Genomic DNA, 13,445 nt, shown 5'->3' on the forward strand with positions numbered 1-13,445 from the left:
AGGCCCGCTGCATGCCTGGCTATGGCTAACCACTTAAGAACACATAACCTAGCTATCAACAACACATCATTTTACATGTCAAAATTATTTTGAGGATTATCTGTCTCAATGCTGCTCTCCATTACAGTATAAAATTGAGAGTAGGCCTATATAAACTATTTACTTAAAGCAGTTAATTATGTATTGATTCTACAAACTTTCACTTAAATGTTTCTAAATGTAATTTGAATAACAAATTGTGATTTATAAATTCAGAACTAAGACTTCAAACTAAGCTTGTTCATAGTAAAAAGACAAAAAATCCATTTTCCTGCAGAAGATATTTATAAAACATAAACTTAATAGTTTGTATTTTATCATGGATTATAATGTTGTATATGTTAGTTACTATGTTGTATCTCCTTACCAACTACAAATTAGAAATAGTAAGTAGTAAAGAAAATCCTTGTTTTAGATAAATAGCCAAGCTATCAGAATAACTACTATTCTATGCTTTTATATATGTTATGATTTTAACTACAACACCAAGGCCACAAGACCTGAGTTCAAATCCTGACTCTCTTGCTTGTGCCAGTAGGCAATTTATTAATCTTTTGAGACCTTAATTTAATTATGTGTAAAGATGAGAATACCACCAACCCTATTCAGACTGGTGTAAAGAAATAATAATGCAAAATGTCTAGGACAGCCAACAGAGTATATTCAGTAGGTTTTCCCAAACTTTGGGACTAAAAATCCAGGTCTTCAAAATCCTCAAAAGCTTTATTCACTATGCATACGGACTTGTCTAAGTCTTGTAAAATGGCATAAATATACTATATTTATTAATGCAAATTATGTAAAGGCACATAGAATGTAACAGTATTGTATCATAAACTGGTCTCTGTGAGGTTAATATGCTATAATACAATCCATATTGTATAATACTAATTTTTGCTTATTTTAGAATTTTGTAGGGTTCAGGAAAACAGGGTTAAAGTGGTACCAGATAATTTGTAGCCCTTTTAAAACAAAATAACGTCTCCAAGAAAACTAAAATTATTATCTTCTTTTTCTTTTCACGTATGTCCTTAGAGCAAGCAGAGGCATTTGAAATCAATTACTGCTCCTTCTTCAAAACAAGAGTCTAGAATATGAGAATATACTGCCAGTGATTTTGTGGAACATTTAAAGAGAGACCAGTCTCCTACATCTTGTCTTCTCATTCTCTGTTTGCTCTCATCCACCAACATCATTAGGTGCAAGGTAAAAGGAGTGTGTGTATCAAAGGAAGAAGGAGGCGACATAACGCTTTGCTTAAGTGACAATGGAGGTGTTTACAGATTGACATGAATACTAGTGCTGTAGCTTCTGTTTGTTTTCAAAGAAGTCAGCTGATTATTTTGCCATCTCTCCTTTTTCTAATTTACTTAGTGCCCATGTGGGACTCTGACATAGATCCCAAGAATGAGGAGATAATAAGAGAGTGAAGTATAGGTAGAAAGCAATGAGTTGAGAGGCATTAAAAGTAAACACTGCCTCGATAAGATTCTCTAAATTTCACATTTGCCACTTATATCACTAAAATAACAGCATCTTTAATTTTAAGTCAACCATAGATCAATGAAAACTCAGTTTTATAATTTTTTTCTACATATTCAATGTCAGAAAAATTGCACAGTGTTTATATTTTACCAGATGAGCCAATAAAAAAATTTAATAGGAAGTAACAGAGGGTACAACCTAAATTTTATTTAATATATTCATACAATGATTTCACATCTGTAGTTAAGTAGCTGAGGGAAACCAGAGCTTATGCTATCTAGACCTAGGTAAGTATGCATAAATTTCCACTCCTGAGATATGAAATCTTCTTAATCCTCATAAATCACACTTAAAAAATTTGGTCATATCTATCAGTCTGAAACAAATTTAAGAAAACTGTAGACTAATAATTCTCTGACACTTAGATCACATTACTATATAACATTTCAAAAACATCTCATGGGATGTATTTTCACAAGCCACAATAGATATAAGATGCCTAGCAAGTTAATATTTTTTTGGTTTTTACCCTATTTTTCTTCTCAAAGGCTCATTTAATAATTACATTTAATAATTATGCATGCTATATTTCTTATTAAACAATCAGAAAATTTTAAATGAGGCATTTAAATCCTCCTTGCTCAGAGGATTTCAGTTTATAGTACACAGGCCCATAAAATAGTAAATGTGCCAGTAAAAAACAGGCATGGCATAATTTCAGAATGAACAGTCCTACCCAAGAAAAGACAGCTAGCAATTTTATACCCACACAAATGGGGAGTCATTTCACCACAGACCAATGAAAACACAGGCTAATATCATCTGGCATTCAGGGACAATAATTATTTCATTTTACAAATAAAAAATCTGGAAATCTGAGGCAATGTCTTCACCTAGATTACCACGCTTATTGCTGGCAGGGCTAGAACTAGAATCAAAGTCTTCTTTCCACCCTGCCAGGTCACCTGTTAAAGTCTAGCTAAATATTTTGCCCAAAATTGAGAATAATGCCATCTTAATTTATTCAGTGTTGCTATAACAAAATACCTGAGGGTGGGTAGCTCATAAAGAAAAAGAGTTTATTTAGCTCACAGGTATGCAGGCTGGGAATTTCAAGGGGCATGGCACTGTCATCTGCTTGGCTTCTGGTAAGGGCTTTCCTGCTGTGTCTTAACATGGCAGAAGATCAAAGGGGAAGCAGACAGTGCAAAGAGGCCAAACACAAAGGGCATCCTTGCTTTACAACCACCTGCTCTCTTGGGAACCAAACCATTCCCACCAGAACTAATCCAGTCTCCCAAGTCACTGGTATATCATTTTGGAAAAGTAATTTGGTTATCTTTATTCATTTACTTAACAAGTATTTACTGAATGGCCAATCTTTACCAAGTACTATTCTAGATTCTGGAAACATGGCAATGAAAAAGACCAACAAGGTTTCTACCATTATATCTTAATGTGAGAAGACAGAAAATAAGCAAGAAAACAAGTATCATTTCAGAGAGTGACAAGGATGTTAAAAAGGAAATAAAACTTGATGATATGAGGGGAACAAACTAGAAGGGGTGCTATATTTTATCAGTGTCCAGGAAGCCATCTCTAAATAAATATGCAAGTTGAACACTGAGCTGAAAAAAGGGCAGCCATAATGAGCTAGACAAACATTCCAGACAGGCAAAAAAACAAAAGCCCTGAGCTGGGACCAGGTCAGAACATTCAAGGAATAGAAAGAAGGCCAATATGCATGGAACAGAGGGAAAAAGTATATGACAAACAGTATGTACTACAGGGGCCCAGGCACATACTCTTTAACCTAGCAATACCACCTCTAGGACTCTATCCAACAGCAGTAATAGTAAGTATGTGTAAAACCATGCACAGGCTCATGGTGAAACCCCGTCTCTACTAAAAATACAAAAATCAGCTGGGCACGGTGGCACACGCCTGTAATCCCAGATACTCAGGAGGCTGAGGCAGGAGAATCGCTTGAACTGGCCAGGCAGAGGTTTCAGTGAGCCGAGACCACGCCATTGCACTCCAGCCTGGGCGACAGAGTGAGACTCCGTCTCAAAAGAGAAAAAAAAAAATATGCACAGAAGAATGTTAGTGCTAGGTAGTTTGTAAAAGGAAAACAACTGGAAAAACTAAATGTTGATCATTTGGAGAATGTTAAATAGATTATGGTATAACATATACTATTACAGTAAAAGAGTTAGATAATATATGCACTGACCCTGGAAACATGTCCTAGAGATATTATGTGAAAAAGCAAGTAGACTAACATATATGACATGATTCCATTTTTTAATGAGACTTATTAACTATGGTATTACAAATTTTAACCCCCAAGTCTGGTCCAGAATAAATACAACTTTGCTTCCTCCCACTGCAAGCAAATGTCCTCTTACATACTATCCTCCTACCTTTCTCTAATTCATTCCCTGCCAGCATTTTGGCTTACCTCAACCAACTGCTTATTTTTTTCCTGGGAACATAAATAGCATCACAAAAATTTTAAGAGCACAGATAAAAACATTTCCTTATAATTTAAAAGCATATTAGGTTTGAAATAACTTCACAATGACTGAATCAGCTCTACTGATTTCAGAGTAGCCAGATGGCATCATAACCTTGATTTAAAAATAAAAAACACATTATTATGAGCAATTACAGAAAACCAAATATTCAGTTGGCCACTATAATAGCAATGATGAAAATTATGAATTATTCTCACCTCTACTTTTGTTCGATAGAGAACAAGTCGTTTAAGGCTGCATAACTTGGAAATGTGGTTGAAAGCTTGAGGTGGTAGCTTATCACAGGAGGAGAGATTTAAGGCCTGTAGATTTGGACACATCTCAGAAATAACTTCTAAGGAAGTTTCATTAAGAAAGTGGCTGCAAGATAATTCAAGGCGTACTAATTCAGATCCACAAACCTTCAGAAACCTGCCAAAACAACATTCCATGTGAATTTTATAAAACTAGAAGATATTTTTGCAAGAATTTTGGAATTTTAGCAACTCTAAGTAGATACATTTGAAAGAATAGATTTCTATTAGGGAAAATGTAAAATTTGTTTTGCTTAAATTCTTATTCACTGCATACTGAAATATGAATGGTTAGGCTAAAAAAATCAACTTGAGAGGACAAAATGAATTCACATCATATAAAAAGTCAGCTAATGCTAAGTGGAAAGTTAAGAAAGTAGATGATGTATTTTTCCTACTTACCTATAATTCACATCTGAGTTGGTAAAGCCAAAAAACAAAAAAAAGCAGCAAAACATAACAAAACTCTAAACTCTTGGGAGATATTTCTCCCTCAACAGTACCCATCCACTGCACACGAAAGTGACAACTTTAATTAAATAACCTCAAAACAAATCAGACTAGGCTCCTCTCAACTCAGAAAATGTCTATGTGGGTTTAACTATAGCACTGTTATGGTCCTTGCAGCTGTTACTATTTAGCACCTAGACTGCTTGATATTGAAAATATTCAATTGCAGCTTCACATAAAATATACAGAAATAAACCAAGATGAAGGTCACAAAATGCTTTATCAGAGTAGTTATCACAATATTTATCTCAGTTACGTTACAGTTGGGGGAAAAATAGTCCTGTCCATGATCATCCCCTGAAAACAATCTAAAAGTAAACATGAATCTAGGAGTATTTGAATCCATGAAACTTTATCAACTAAGCAAACTGAACCCTCTTAACATATAATCTTCCCAGCAGTGTCACATCAGTAATAAACTGTTAGTCAATTTATGCCACATCTTTATTCCTAAATGATTTAATGAGCTTACAAATACACATACAAAATAAAATTGACTAAATCAGATTAGTTGTGTAAAGAAAGTAACACTGGTTAAAAGATGGGGTTTTTTGCATTGTTCTACTAGTTCCTAGCAGAGACCTTGGAAAAGGCATTTACTCAAGTCTTAGCATTTCCTCAGCTGTAAATGCAGACTTGAAGTATGTAACAACATTCACCACACTGCCTCGTGGGATTGAAGCTGAAATACTATGCAAATGCAGTTTTTAAAGGTCAAAGCACCCCATAAACATTAAGTATAAGTTAAATCTTGGCCAATTCACATTTAAACAATAAAAAAATTCAGTTGCTGCAAATTTAAGTATTGTAAATAACCCAGTAGCCTGCACATCTTATTTACACCTGAACACCCGTTTATTCTAAATTCAAACTTGCATTATTTGATTTGTGACATTTCATACAACTGCACACTCCTTCCTTAAAACTCTGACACTCCTGACATAACTCCCTCTCTTGGATCTCCTCCAACCCCTCTCACTGCTGCTTCCTTTGCTAGCTGTATTAGCTAAACTGCAGTCCACATGAAGCACATTCATTCATTCATTCATTCAACAAATATGCCCTGAGCTTCTACTATCATCCAGGCAATAGTCTAGGCACTGGGGAGATAGCAGTGGACAAAACAAAATCCCTGCTCTCATGAAGCTTACTAATGTTTTGAAGAGAGAAGGAGATGATAACCAAATGAGTAAAGTAAGTCGCAAATTTGTGAAAAGTGCCCAGGAGGAAATAAAAGCAGGGAAGGGCAATAGAAAGTGTCAAAGATGGACAGAGTAGTCAGAGAAGCTTCAGAGATGTGGTGAGTAAAACCCTGAAGGAAGCGAGAGGGTGAGCAAAGCAGGTATCTGGAGGAAGAGCATTCTAGGCAAAGGGAAGGGCAGTCCAGGGCAGGATAACAAGCAGAGTGAAGAACAGTGAGACGGGGGATGCAGGAGGCACAAAATGATGGCGAGATGAGTAGATCAGAGATGAGGGACAGTTCACATAGTGTGTGCCACTATAAAGACTGGCTTTATACCAGAAAGCAAACTGTTAGGAGACAATAGGAAACTTCCCAACTTGATTTAATGAATGATCGAATTTGAAAGCAAAATAAGATAAAGTCTATACCTGTACTACCTTTCTGACTTCCTTTCTCTCTCTCAAGAATCCCATATTGCATACTTTTACTCTGAGCAGATTATTTGATTAATATCCTCATATTATCTCTACTTAAATTTTCAAAATGTATACTACCTACCTTTTCATATCTACATCCCAAGAGGGCAGAGAGAGTGGCAGACTCAATTAGCTGAACACAGCTCTTACTTCTTTCCTTAACGCTTCTCATGCAGGTTTTATTTTAATGCATAATTACATATATGTATTTTTTCATCTCAACTGTGCCACTGATCATTTGAAAGGAGAACTCAGCTTGTTTACTTCCTGCAGTCAATTCATTCTACACTGTGAATGCCCACAAAGTATTTTTTTATACTGAAGGTTTTATGAGAGGACCTAAGTTCAGATAAACAATCCCAGACTAGGTCTCCTGCTATGAGAAAAGGAATCTCTGGAGAGAAAAATAAATTGTTTATCATTATGAGGTGATTAATTTGTCCAAAATAATACAAGTACATAAGAAATAATTTACTAAATGGTAACTTGCACCCTAAAATAATTAAGATCACATGAATGATTTGAGTTTACTTACCACAAAATAAAAGGTAATAGTCCTCAGAAATTGCCTGAAGTATAAAAGGTAAGAGAAGAATTAGATATAAATATCTATGACTTCTTAATTCCTAATCTCATGTTTTTTTAGCTGACCCTCACCGAGTTTTCTAAAACAATATATTCGTGGAGGAGCCAAGATGGCCGAATAGGAACAGCTCCGGTCTACAGCTCCCAGCGTGAGCGATGCATTAGACGGGTGATTTCTGCATTTCCATCTGAGGTACTGGGTTCATCTCACTAGGGAGTGCCAGACAGTGGGCGCAGGACAGTGGAGGCAGTGCACCATGCACCAGCCAAAGCAGGGTGAGGCATTGCCTCACTTGGGAAGCGCAAGGGGTCAGGGAGTTCCCTTTCCTGGTCAAGGAAAGGGGTGACTGACAGCACCTGGAAAATCAGGCCACTCCCACCTGAATACTGCGCTTTTCCGACAGGCTTAGGAAACGGCGCACCAGGAGATTATATTCCGCACCTGGCTCGGAGGGTCCTACACCCACGGAGTCTCGCTGATTGCTAGCACAGCAGTCTGAAATCAAACTGCAAGGCGGCAGCCAGGCTGGAGGAGGGGCACCCGCCATTGCCCAGGCTTGCTTAGGTAAACAAAGCAGCTAGGAAGCTCGAACTGGGTGGAGCCCACCACAGCTCAAGGAGGCCTGCCTGCCTCTGTAGGCTCCACCTCTGGGGGCAGGGCACAGACAAACAAAAAGACAGCAGTAACCTCTGCAGACTTAAATGTCCCTGTCTGACAGCTTTGAGGAGAGCAGTGGTTCTCCCAGCACGCAGCTGGAGATCTGAGAACGGGCAGACTGCCTCCTCAAGTGGGTCCCTGACCCCTGACCCCCGAGCAGCCTAACTGAGAGGCATCCCCCAGTAGGGGCAGACTGACACCTCACACGGCCGGGTACTCCTCTGAGACAAAACTTCCAGAGGAACGATCAGACAGCAGCATTCGCAGATCACGAAAATCTGCGGTTCTGCAGACACCGCTGCTGATACCCAGGCAAACAGGGTCTGGAGTGGACCTCTAGCAAACTCCAACAGACCGACAGCTGAGGGTCCTGTCTGTTAGAAGGAAAACTAACAAACAGAAAGGACATCCACACCAAAAACCCATCTGTACAACACCATCATCAAAGACCAAAAGTAGATAAAACCACAAAGATGGGGAAAAAACAGAGCAGAAAAACTGGAAACTCTAAAAAGCAGAGTGCCTCTCCTCCTCCAAAGGAACGCAGTTCCTCACCAGCAACGGAACAAAACTGGACGGAGAATGACTTTGACGAGCTGAGAGAAGAAGGCTTCAGATGATCAAACTACTCCGAGCTACAGGAGGAAATTCAAACCAAAGGCAAAGAAGTTGAAAACTTTGAAAAAACTTTAGACGAATGTATAACTAGAATAACCAATACAGAGAAGTGCTTAAAGGAGCTGATGGAGCTGAAAGCCAAGGTTCGAGAACTACGTGAAGAATGCAGAAGCCTCAGGAGACAATGCGACCAACTGGAAGAAAGGGTATCAGTGATGGAAGATGAAATGAATGAAATGAAGCGAGAAGGGAAGTTTAGAGAAAAAAGAATAAAAAGAAACGAACAAAGCCTCCAAGAAATATGGGACTATGTGAAAAGACCAAATCTGCGTCTGATTGGTGTACCTGAAAGTGACGGGGAGAATGGAAACAAGTTGGAAAACACTCTGCAGGATATTATCCAGGAGAACTTCCTCAATCTAGCAAGGCATGCCAATATTCAGATTCAGGAAATACAGAGAACACCACAAAGATACTCCTCGAGAAGAGCAACTCCAAGACACATAATTGTCAGATTCACCAAAGTTGAAATGAAGGAAAAAATGTTAAGGGCAGCGAGAGAGAAAGGTCGGGTAACCCACAAAGGGAAGCCCATCAGACTAACAGCAGATCTCTCGGCAGAAACTCTACAAGCTAGAAGAGAGTGGGGGTCAATATTCAACATTCTTAAAGAAAAGAAATTTCAACCCAGAATTTCATATCCAGCCAAACTAAGCTTCATAAGTGAAGGAGAAATAAAATACTACATAGACAAGCAAATGCTGAGAGATTTTGTCACCACCAGGCCTGCCCTAAAAGAGCTCCTGAAGGAAGCACTAAACATGGAAAGGCACAATAGGTACCAGCCGCTGCAAAATCATGCCAAAATGTAAAGACCATTGAGACTAGGAAGAAACTGCATCAACTAACGAGCAAAATAACCAGCTAACATCATAATGACAGGATCAAATTCACACATAACAATATTAACTTTAAATGTAAATGGACTAAATGCTCCAATTAAAAGACAGAGACTGGTAAATTGGATAGAGTCAAGACCCATTGGTGCGCTGTATTCAGGAAACCCATCTCACGTGCAGAGACACACATAGGCTCAAAATAAAAGGATGGAGGAAGATCTACCAAGCAAATGGAAAACAAAAGAAGGCAGAGGTTGCAATCCTAGTCTCTGATAAAACAGACTTTAAGCCAACAAAGATCAAAAGAGACAAAGAAGGCCATTACATAATGGTAAAGGGATCAATTCAACAAGAAGAGCTAACTATCCTAAATATATATGCACCCAATACAGGAGCACCCAGATTCATAAAGCAAGTCCTGAGGGACCTACAAAGAGACTTAGACTCCCACACAATAATAATGGGAGACTTTAACACCCCACTATCAACATTAGACAGATCAACGAGACAGAAAGTTAACAAGGATACCCAGGAATTGAACTCAGCTCTGCACCAAGCGGACCTAATAGACATCTACAGAACTCTCCACCCCAAATCAACAGAATATACATTCTTTTCAGCACCACACCACACCTATTCCAAAATTGACCACATACTTGGAAGTAAAGCTCTCCTCAGCAAATGTAAAAGAACAGAAATTATAACAAACTGTCTCTCAGACCACAGTGCAATCAAACTAGAACTCAGGATTAAGAAACTCACTCAAAACTACTCAACTACATGGAAACTGAACAACCTGCTCCTGAATGACTACTGGGTACATAACGAAATGAAGGCAGAAATAAAGATGTTCTTTGAAACCAACGAGAACAAAGACACAACATACCAGAATCTCTGGGACACATTCAAAGCAGTGTGTAGAGGGAAATTTATAGCACTAAATGCCCACAAGAGAAAGCAGGAAAGATCCAAAATTGACACCCTAACATCACAATTAAAAGAACTAGAAAAGCAAGAGCAAACACATTCAAAAGCTAGCAGAAGGCAAGAAATAACTAAAATCAGAGCAGAACTAAAGGAAATAGAGACCCAAAAAACCCTTCAAAAAATTAATGAATCCAGGAGCTGGTTTTTTGAAAGGATCAACAAAATTGATAGACCGCTAGCAAGACTAATAAAGACAAAGAGAGAGAAGAATCAAATAAATGCAATAAAAAATGATGAAGGGGATATCACCACCAATCCCACAGAAATACAAACTACCATCAGAGAATACTACAAACACCTCTATGCAAATAAACTAGAAAATCTAGAAGAAATGGATAAATTCCTCAACACATACACTCTCCCAAGACTAAACCAGGAAGAAGTTGAATCTCTGAATAGACCAATAACAGGATCTGAAATTGTGGCAATAATCAATAGCTTACCAACCAAAAACAGTCCAGGACCAGATGGATTCACAGCCAAATTCTACCAGAGGTACAAGGAGGAACTGGTACCATTCCTTCTGAAAATATTCCAATCAATAGAAAAAGAGGGAATCCTCCCTAACTCATTTTATGAGGCCAGCATCATCCTGACACCAAAGCCGGGCAGAGACACAACCAAAAAAGAGAATTTTAGACCAATATCCTTGATGAACATTGATGCAAAAATCCTCAGTAAAATACTGGCAAACTGAATCCAGCAGCACATCAAAAAGCTTATCCACCATGATCAAGTGGGCTTCATCCCTGGGATGCAAGGCTGGTTCAATATACACAAATCAATAAATGTAATCCAGCATATAAACAGAACCAAAGACAAAAACCACATGATTATCTCAATAGATGCAGAAAAGGCCTTTGACAAAATTCAACAACCCTTCATGCTAAAAACTCTCAATAAATTAGGTATTGATGGGACGTATCTCAAAATAGTAAGAGCTATCTATGACAAACCCACAGCCAATATCATACTGAATGGGCAAAAACTGGAAGCATTCCCTTTGAAAACTGGCACAAGACAGGGATGCCCTCTCTCACCACTCCTATTCAACATAGTGTTGGAAGTTCTGGCCAGGGCAATTAGGCAGGAGAAGGAAATAAAGGGTATTCAATTAGGAAAAGAGGAAGTCAAATTGTCCCTGTTTGCAGATGACATGATTGTATATCTAGAAAACCCCATTGTCTCAGCCCAAAATCTCCTTAAGCTGATAAGCAACTTCAGCAAAGTCTCAGGATACAAAATCAATGTACAAAAATCACAAGCATTCTTATACACCAATAACAGACAAACAGAGAGCCAAATCATGAGTGAACTCCCATTCACAATTGCTTCAAAGAGAATAAAATACTAGGAATCCAACTTATAAGAGATGTGAAGGACCTTTTCAAGGAGAACTACAAGCCACTGCTCAATGAAATAAAAGAGGATACAAACAAATGGAAGAACATTCCATGCTTATGGATAAGAAGAATCAATATTGTGAAAATGGCCATAATGCCCAAGGTAATTTATAGATTCAATGCCATCCCCATCAAGCTACCAATGACTTTCTTCACAGAATTGGAAAAAACTACTTTAAAGTTCATATGGAACCAAAAAAGAGCCCGCATTGCCAAGTCAATCCTAAGCCAAAAGAACAAAGCTGGAGGCATCACGCTACCTGACTTCAAACTAACTACAAGGCTACAGTAACCAAAACAGCATGGTACTGGTACCAAAACAGAGATATAGATCAATGGAACAGAACAGAGCCCTCAGAAATAACGCTGCATATCTACAACTATCTGATCTTTGACAAACCTGAGAAAAACAAGCAATGGGGAAAGGATTCCCTATTTAATAAATGGTGCTGGGAAAACTGGCTAGCCATATGTAGAAAGCTGAAACTGGATCCCTTCCTTACACCTTATACAAAAATTAATTCAAGATGGATTAAAGACTTAAACGTTAGACCAAAAACCATAAAAACCCTAGAAGAAAACCTAGGCATGGGCAAGGACTTCATGTCTAAAACACCAAAAGCAATGGCAACAAAAGCCAAAACCGACAAATGGGATCTAATTAAACTAAAGAGCTTCTGCACAGCAAAAGAAACTACCATCAGAGTGAACAGGCAACCTACAAAATGGGAGAAAATTTTCGCAACCTACTCATCTGACAAAGGGCTAATTTCCAGAATCTACAATGAACTCAAACAAATTTACAAGAAAAATACAAACAACCCCATCAAAAGGTGGGCGAAGGATATGAACAGACATTTCTCAACAGAAGACATTTATGCAGCCAAAAGACACATGAAAAAATGCTCATCATCACTGGCCATCAGAGAAATGCAAATCAAAACCACAATGAGATACCATCTCACACCAGTTAGAATGGCAATCATTAAAAAGTCAGGAAACAACAGGTGCTGGAGAGGATGTGGAGAAATAGGAACACTTTTACACTGTTGGTGGGACTGTAAACTAGTTCAACCATTGTGGAAGTCAGTGTGGCGATTCCTCAGGGATCTAGAACTAGAAATACCATTTGACTCAGCCATCCCATTACTGGGTATATACCCAAAGGACTATAAATCATGCTGCTAGAAAGACACATGCACACGTATGTTTATTGCGGCACTATTCACAATAACAAAGACTTGGAACCAACCCAAATGTCCAACAATGATAGACTGGATTAAGAAAATGTGGCACATATACACCATGGAATACTATGCAGCCATCAAAAATGATGAGTTCATGTCCTTTGTAGGGACATGGATGAAATTGGAAATCATCATTCTCAGTAAACTATCGCAAGGACAAAAAACCAAACACCGCATGTTCTCACTCATAGGTGGGAATTGAACAATGAGAACACATGGACACAGGAAGGGGAACATCACACTCTGGGGACTGTTGTGGGGTGGGGGGGAGGGGGGAGGGATAGCATTAGGAGATATACCTAATGCTAAATGACGAGTTAATGGATGCAGCACACCACCATGGCACATGTATACATATGTAACTAACCTGCACATTGTGCACATGTACCCTAAAACTTAAAGTATAATAAGAATAATTTTTTTAAAAAACCAATATATTCAAGATCATTTTAATCCCAAATAACTTGGAACATTATTTAATACAGCAGATCCAAAATAAAGCCATTAAAAACAAAACTTCCTGCT

At 38.2% G+C, this 13,445-nt stretch overlaps 1 protein-coding gene across 2 annotated transcripts in view; it reads right to left on the minus strand.

The window, feature by feature from the left end:
* FBXL4 (F-box and leucine rich repeat protein 4) overlaps positions 1 to 13,445 on the minus strand; it is a 76,265-nt gene that overhangs the window by 25,207 nt on the left and 37,613 nt on the right. For both annotated transcript variants that reach the window (XM_002817175.5, XM_054557908.2), the window contains exon 6: positions 4,259 to 4,472. In XM_002817175.5, the coding sequence (XP_002817221.1) occupies positions 4,259 to 4,472 (214 nt within the window). The remainder of the gene's footprint in view (positions 1 to 4,258; positions 4,473 to 13,445) is intronic.

Source organism: Pongo abelii, chromosome 5, assembly GCF_028885655.2.
Source record: "Pongo abelii isolate AG06213 chromosome 5, NHGRI_mPonAbe1-v2.0_pri, whole genome shotgun sequence".
Classification (NCBI taxonomy): domain Eukaryota; kingdom Metazoa; phylum Chordata; class Mammalia; order Primates; family Hominidae; genus Pongo; species Pongo abelii.